This window comes from Benincasa hispida, chromosome 8 (genome assembly GCF_009727055.1).
Source record: "Benincasa hispida cultivar B227 chromosome 8, ASM972705v1, whole genome shotgun sequence".
In the NCBI taxonomy this organism is placed as follows: domain Eukaryota; kingdom Viridiplantae; phylum Streptophyta; class Magnoliopsida; order Cucurbitales; family Cucurbitaceae; genus Benincasa; species Benincasa hispida.
In genome coordinates this window covers 4,142,674-4,151,185 of record NC_052356.1, presented here as the reverse complement: position 1 = coordinate 4,151,185, position 8,512 = coordinate 4,142,674, and the positions used below count along the sequence as shown (strand labels likewise).

Genomic DNA, 8,512 nt, shown 5'->3' with positions numbered 1-8,512 from the left:
AAATAGGTTATTAACTTATTTGGATTGGATTAGATTCAAATAAATGAAAATGCTATGATTGGATTGATTCATAGATTTACCTAAATTTAGATTATGTTTATCCAAACCACAAGAACTTTATTATTAATTTTTTAAAATTTTTGTCAAAATTTATGAATTTTAGCAAAGTTATTCAATGCACCAAACTAGTTTTTATACAAAACTTTATTTGGGAAAAAATCACAACATTTATTTAAATTGATCAAATTAGATGAAATTAAAAGTATAGGTTCAAATTGACACAAAAACAAGTTTATGCTCAAAATTAACATTTTTTCCTAATCCAAATTAGAATTTATACCAAAGTTAAACTGATAGTTCGAGGGGAGGGGCGAATCAACAGTGTCAACGGTGCTAAGTTATAGAGAGCTGCAGAGTACGAACTTCATATTGGAGAAATTTTAAATGATCAAACATAAAATAACATTATCAAACATGGGATTAAGCTTGAAATCCCTCCTTTGACAAGCTTGTCTCCCTTACTAGTGATACTACATTTTTTCTTTTTAATCTAGAAAGGCAGAACTGTAGTTATGGATATACTAACTACATTGCATAAAATCCAATGCCAAAAATAGTGAGACTACGAAATGTGTTGATTATGATGCTCAAGACTACAAAACACCAACGATGTATGCATTCCAAGAATCCTTTTGTTGAAAAGTTTCAACTTCCTCGTATTTCACTTCACTCCCTGCGCCAAACCCCTCTATACTTTTAATCTCTTCGGTGTCGGGCATCTGTCGGATCCAAAAATGGACGGATCTGAATCCAGCTTCTTCCAAGCAGTCTTTGATCTCAGGTAATGACCACCTGTTCACATGTGCAATGGTCGTCTCAAGATTTTGGACACTAGAAATAGCATAAAGTAATGGTTCATGAAATTTAGACAACTGCAAATTTTGACATAATGTTTTGAGTTAATTATAGTTTACAAATATGGAATGCGTTGTAATTGAAATAGGTTTGCTTACAGTCTCCAGCTGTATGAAAACGCATGGCGAAGTTTCTTCTGCTGCTTCTTAAGATCAAAATGGAGGCTAATCCTCGTTTTACGTCCAATTATGTCGAATTCAGCTTGCTCCCAGATATACTGCAATATTTCCAACAAATTAGAACGCAAAATCTCACCCTTTATTACATTTCATTTGAAGAGAACTCCAACAGAAATAAAGAAGATAAACAATGTTTGGATGGATACCTCTGCCTAACAAGAGAATAGGTTCCATGTTTGAGCCCTGTCAGTTCAGTCATCATACAATTGGAAGAAGAATGCAACTGGCAATATGACTATACACTAGGGGTAGAAACATGGTGTTTTTAGTGACTTTGTTACTAAAGGACTATCAGGTAAAGTGAATTAAAAAATAGATATAGGCATAGTTCAACTGGCATAAGACATACACTCTTGACCAAGGGTTTGAATTTCCCCACCCCCATTGTTGTACTCAAAAAGGAAAAAACAAAACAAAAACACAAAAAAAAAAAAAAAAAAAAATCAAGAATAAATCAAGAATAAATGCTTATTGACATTTTAGTCTTTCTTCTACTTTTAAGGCCAATCCAGAAGAGAATTTAATACTTATTAGATTAAGTCAGCGTAATATATCCATCCTCTATGCTCAAAATAAAATAAATTTTCATTTTTGTTGTAGTAATTGTGGCCTCTTAAGAGAATCAAAGACTGCATAAAAAATGCACACGGACGTGTCCAACAGAATAAATATAATTAGATTTCTAAAGTTTGAACTCAACAAAATTATACCTTAAAATTAGCAAATTTCCTTTGAAGCTTCAACTTCTGTTCTGACGAGGTACCACCATACAAATCCATGACAAATATGCCACCCTTTCTGGATAAGCTAGCACGAGCATGCTTGAAATATGTAACAAGATCTGCACGTGAATGGAGACAACAACAGCTGTAGTTAAATGCACATACAATATCTCTGGCATCCAATGTAATGTTCCTCTTCAAGTACTCATTATCGTTAAAAGATGCAGATTCCTCTTTCACAATGGATTCTGATGCACTGGCTTTGGGATTATCTTTACTATCTTCCAATGTTAAATTTTCAATCAGATCCTCCCTAGGCTCAGGATTGACAAGCCTGGCTTCAGAAGGATTCAATACATTTCCATGAAAAAGAGAGATTCTGGAATATACATCAGCCCCAGTTCGATTAAAATTGTTCTCCATGCACCAGACTAATGCCTCAAGGTCAAGATCCAATCCCACAGCAGTCCTACGTGAATCACTTCGAAGCCACTCTAAACTGTAGGAAGTAATAAGTATCAGATTTCTTATCCATCCAACCAGTACCAACATAATGACTCACAAGGCAAAGATTGGCAGCAGCTTATTCACAAATAGAAACTGAAAATAATAATGAAGTCAAGTTGAACTATTCTTTTTTCAAAAAAAAGAAAAAAAAAAAAAAAACCCGAAAATTTACTGCCGGCATATAAAAGAAAACAGCCCCACGAGAGGGGAAGCCCCAACCCCAAACAAGCTAAACAAAAAGGAAGTCTAGTCCAAAAGTACAAGGCCTGTCGTTGAGGATTCAACTGCAGCTTGCAATGAAAAATACTCCTGCTCTGTTCCTTTTTTTTCCCCCACGAATAAATTCTAAGCATGGAATCAAGATAACAGGCTGTCATAGGATTACACCATGAATGCATGCTAGCAACTTAATCATAAACTATTATCATTGATGATAACAATATATTGAATTATTATGATTATAACAATTGTTGATTAACTAGACATAGAAAAACTATATTCATAACAACAATTGTTCACGAAAATGTGTTTCATTTCTTACTACATTTACAATGATCTGCAACCATCCCTCAACGAATAAATGGCCCCAAATGGAATTCACTCAAAATTCTATTTGGCCCTGTTCAATAACCCCTCAAATTCACGAGTTAATATATCTCACCAAGAAAACAGTAGTATACCTTAAAAGTGCAGTGCCACAAAAATCTTCTTGTAAATGGATCGGTTGCCTACCACCCACGTACATTAGAAAGAACTTCTGCAAATAGCTTATGTCTCCTTTGGGCGACTGGAGAGAACAAAGATGTTTCAGTAAACAGCCAGATCACTCTCAGCACTCATCAGTTCAAAAAATAAATTCATAAATTCACGATACCTAAAGTTATTAAAATACAAAATGATGGTTTCTTCCAAAGATTCACAGGATTTTCATATACCCATGAGGGAATTAGAGTTGCAATGCAAGAAGAAGGGCCAAACCTGAACAGATTGTTGATAGAGTTGAAACTTCGAAGGAATACCCATTGATGAGCTCTCGTTGGTTGTTTCTTGTTCCTCCTCTTCCTCTTCAACTTCTTCTTCGTCTTCTTCTAGTTCTCTGGCAGAAGGTGAGGGAAGGGGATAGCTGTTGAAATCACCATCTTCCATAACTTCTCCTTCTGAAGTAAACTTGAAATCCCTTCGACGAGAATGTCCATCGTGATGCTTCTGCTTCTTGTCTCGCTTTCCCATTTTCCCACCCTTTTTCCGCCGCCGGACTGTGCTTGGGTTTTCTCACAAAAGAATGAAGACTTTCTTACACTCAAACAACTTCCCCCTAATTTCTTTTTAGTCAAGTAAATGCAAATCATATTCAAGTCTACCTTTTGCTTAGGTCAAATTAACATAAAATGCACTCATGTTGGATATCATTTTTTATTCTTGCTACTCTTTTTATATCAACTCGTTTTTGTTCTCCTTCTCGCTCTTTGTTTTTACTCTTCGTATTAAAAGAAAGTGAATGACAAGAGTTAGAAGATTGAAAGTGAAGGAGTGAAAAACGAGAATCAAAAATTTTGAGAGTTCAATACGTATATACAATAAATCGTTGTGATCATTTTCGCTCATGATTATTCCAACATAAGATTAAAATAATAATAATAAATAAATAATTCTGTTTTTGGCCAAATTTGAGTCAAGATACAATTATCCATCAAATTGGTCAAAGTCTATTCGCATTTAAATATAGGCACAGAAACTTCCCTTAAATTCTCAAATTTTATTTTATTTAAAAATAGTTAATAATTAAATTTATTTTCAAAAATAGGAAAATTAACCTAAATATTTACAAATATTAGTAAAATTTTACGGTTGATCTGCTAGACACATATTAGTCTATCGCAGTTTATCATAAATAGACCGTAAAATTTTACTATTATTTGTAAATATTTAATTTCTATAATAATTATTATGAGGTTCTAATTTATATCTATATATATATAGTAATTGCAATAGTTAGCGTTTTAGGATTAATAATTAAGTGTATCACAATATTTCTAAAGAATTGCAAATACAGCCAAACATATCAGTGATAAATTCTATCACTGATAGATTCCGATTAGTTATATAGTCTATCGTTGATAAACTTTTCTTAGTGATATGATCTATCACTAATAGACTAGGAAAATTATTGAAAATATTTTCAAATATAGCAAGAAGTCACAGTTTATTAGTATTTATCAGTGTCTATTAGTGATAGATGATAGTAGTATATCAATATCTATCATTGATAGACAATGATATTTTATTATATTTGTAAATATCTTTGTTCATTTAATTATATTTGAAAACAACCCGAAAGACTATGAGAGTTGGATCTAAACTTTGCTATATTTGCAAACTTTTTACATGTGCTATATTTGCTAATACTTTCAGTCTTATTGTTATATTAGCAGCTTCCTCTATTTGTGTGTGTGTTAAAAATTTTAGATCAAATTTATCGTTTTTCTCTAACCTTGAAGAATGTGTCTAATATATTTTTTCACTAATTGATATCAAGATTTTTAATATTGTGTATAATATGTCTAAATCTTATGAATTTTCAATTTTGTGTCTCATAAGCTCTTCAACTTTCAATTTCATATTCAAGTTTGGAATTATTCAATATTTTTTTTAAGTTCAATGAATTAATATAAAGAAATAAATAGATGCTCCTTGCATATAGCAAAATGAGGCTAAAATATTACAAACATAACAAAAAGTTAAAACTAGTTGCAAATATAGTAAAATTTACCTTCAACTCATAGAAGATGTCTAAAAAAAATCCATTGAAGATGGAAAAAAAAAATGCTTGAGGCACAAAAATCCTAGTTTCAGTGTAGAATTTGTGAGCCCTAAAACTGTTCCCTTAGTTTAGGTTGTTTGAGAGAAGTTAGGCTTAAGGTACTTAGAGAAGTTAAACTTGGTTGTACGCATTGGCTTTGAAAAGAGTTGAAGAAGGTAGGCTTGCGTGGTGAAGGTGAGCCTTGGCACGAAGGAGTGGAGGTTAGGCAATGAAGAGCTATGCGTTGGGAGGAGTTTGTGTTGACCTATGCACGGGTGAGTAAGGAAGGTGAGTGAAGCATGTCCGGAATCTCGCTTGGTGAGCTGAGTAAAGGAAGGCATAGCCGAAGGATGGCACTATCTCCTTGGTTTTTATTGACATATTTCTATTAGAAGGAGATTGCTTGATTTTTGGGGAGAGTTATACGCTTTTATATATGAATTTCATGTTGGAATGAAAATAATTCCTATATTAGTTTATTGATATGTGTCTCTCTTATTCTTATTATTTATCCTTTTAGGGGGAGTTATTGTATTTTCAGTAAATTATGTTTTGAAAATTTATTTGATATTTCTACCCTCAAATTGAATTATGTGCTAATGTCTTTTTGTCCCTTATTAAAGGGGAGTGTTCAATTGATTTCGAAAGGGGGATAAATTTGTGAAATTAGTCTTGATAGAGTAAAGATGCATAAATTGGAAGCTAACAGAATCATTAAGCACTCCAATTACACTTAATTTGAGTCAAAAGCATGTTAAAACATAAGTTATTCACAAAGAGGGTTTCAACATATATACCTTTGAAGATTTCCACTTGCTCCTTGCTAAATCCATAAAATTGACCTTCAATTTCTTCAGTAAACCTCCAAGAGAATCTTCTCTACTATCCTCAGCCTTAGATTGAGTGGTAGAAACTTAGAACTGAGAGGGATTGAGATGAGTTTGAGAGAGCTTAAGAGCAAAACTGTTTTTGCTAAAAAAAAATTCAAAATTCAGAATGCCTGAACTTCAATTCTCTAAAAACTAAAGTATTTATCAAGTTCAAACATGCAAGCACTAAGCCTCTCGGTAATTTGACACTTCAATTGCATTTAGTTAATGGGCTAGGTGTAATTTTGTGGATTAATCCACTAACAACATCAAAATGTTGGATAAACCCATTAAGACCAATTTCAAATAAAGTAATGTTTAATTCAATTTCTAATTTAATTCAATTAAACCAAGATTCAATTTCCAAAATTGAATTTCTTAATTTGAAATTGATATAACAAATAAATAATTAAACAAATTTAATTAATTAAATAATAATAATTTAATATCAAATATTAAATTAATAAAACACCTAATTCAATCATGAATTCTATTCATGTAATCAATATTTAAATATTTTGAATTCTCCAATTGCGTTTAATTTCAACAAAATTAAACGTTAATTATATCGAATATAATTATCCAAACACTAAATTGAAATTGAACATTTCAAATTTAAACACTAAAATGAAATTTGAACACTTCAATTTTACTCAATCTTCTAATCCAAGTTTTAATCTTTTACGAGCTAGTAGAGAGACCTTATGGGCCTACAGATCATGAGCTCCAACGATTTGAGATTAAGTTTAAATCCGAAATAATCAATATTCGTTAACTACTAAGACATACCACTATAGCTCGATAGTTGCACTCTTCTCACTGTAGATATATTTCTGTTCACTTGATTTAACCAGAATCAATAAGTCGATCCTTCACAGGTCGTTCGTATTTACAGCTAGGTCAAAATTACCATTTTACCCCTATAAATATATCTTGCTCCTTAAGTCACCACCAATCCTCTATTAAACAATTAGTTTATAGTTCAACTAATAAACCGTGTCCCTCTTGGCCATGAGTGAGTGGTGTCCATTTGTTCAAGACTAGAAATCAGTACTTAAGGGAAAAACTTATTTGCTAACCCTAAAATGGGTAGGAGTAAATTCCTTTTTATAGGACTATATCTCCAGCTATCTATCTGGTTTTATTCCCAAAATGGGAGGCTTATTGAGCAGTGTTGTTGGACTACACTCACCTATACAAATCAAAGGATAATCCCGAATAAACAAGAGTTCATAGTTAGCTCAGGATTATGATCGAGTAACCTTAGATCATCGAATTGAAATAGTCAGTTTTAACAGTAAACAGTTGTTTTAAAGAAAAGTGACTATTTCATGGTCTGGTCATATGCAAACATCTTTTGCATAGAATACCTCCACTCGCATGTCTCCACATGAACGATTTTGGGATCACATCGTTTGTATTAGTATACAAAGTGGGCCGCATCTATAGTGTCCCCAAGATGAGGTACCCAATCTCATCTATATACTTATAGACTTTTTAGGCTATATACTATAACTTGATCCTCTTTTATGTCTCTACATATAGTTCAAGTATTCATATTACAACTTTGGGTTCTTTTATTGGATTTTATAACAGAATGCAATTTCAATAAAGCTTTTATTGATAAATAGAAGATGTTTCCAAAATTACAAACCGCGAGTTTTAGAAAATTCTAAACAAGTCTTAAATAGAATTAGAATTAGCCTAAACTTGATTGATTGTTTATGATGCCTCTAAAATTTACAATGTTGTTGCTTGTTATATTTCTTTTAGAAGGCATGTAGATAGGAGAAGAAATGCAAATTACGTGTTCTTGTTTTACAGAGAATTTTCATGTTATTGTTTATTTTTCTTAATTATCATTTTTTGATTGATTCCAAAAGGGGGAGAGGTAATAAGAAAAATGAAAGCATGTTGTTATTGAATATATTCTTTATGTTCAAGTGAATTGAAATTATATGTGTGTTAATTATGCATCAAGAGCATATTGCATATCAACACCTGTTTGGATTTCATTTTTCTTGACTTGTTTATCAGCATAAAAAAGGGAGAGATTGTTGGCTTTTTTACCCTTAACCTCAAATTAATTAATAATTTGATGATAACAAATCTACTTTCATTTATTGGTAGTTTGAGTGTCTTGAAGTGTCTATTACGTAGAGCCCTGAACAAAGATTCCAACGCGATTTGAATCACTCAAATCAGAGCTCAAACGAAGAAGTTATAGATCAAACAAACTTAACGAAAAAATCCCGAGCTGATGATGTGGCATATTTTTTCCATCTAAATGAACCAATTGAAAGGTGTCACTTGGAGCATGGGAGGAATGACACATGGTGGACTTTTGATTTTTTCTGTGCATCGCCTCGAGGCACCCTGGGAGTGTCCTCCTATAGGATGGTAGTTTTGCATGACTCTTTATTTGATCTCCTGTATAGGATAAGGTCACTTTAGTCTCTTGTCCTAATCTATTTTTTTTCGACGATGGGAGCATTAGGGCGAGACTCTAGGATAAAAACT

At 32.3% G+C, this 8,512-nt stretch overlaps 1 protein-coding gene across 4 annotated transcripts; it reads right to left on the bottom strand.

Moving 5' to 3' along the window:
* Positions 1 to 429: 429 nt before the first annotated feature.
* On the bottom strand, positions 430 to 3,711 carry LOC120082447. Of its 4 annotated transcripts, none has more exons than XM_039037623.1 (6): positions 3,302 to 3,711; positions 3,004 to 3,110; positions 1,805 to 2,315; positions 1,241 to 1,246; positions 1,014 to 1,132; positions 430 to 891 (listed from the first exon to the last, which is right to left on the bottom strand). In XM_039037623.1, exons 1-6 carry the CDS (start codon positions 3,551 to 3,553, stop codon positions 654 to 656), a joined length of 1,233 nt encoding a protein of 410 aa, XP_038893551.1. In that variant the 5' UTR covers positions 3,554 to 3,711; the 3' UTR covers positions 430 to 653. The 4 variants fall into 4 exon arrangements, with proteins under 4 accessions (XP_038893551.1, XP_038893554.1, XP_038893553.1 ...); XM_039037626.1 differs by having other exon boundaries at positions 430 to 852; positions 3,302 to 3,704; XM_039037625.1 differs by lacking the exon at positions 1,241 to 1,246 and having other exon boundaries at positions 3,302 to 3,707.
* Positions 3,712 to 8,512: the final 4,801 nt, after the last annotated feature.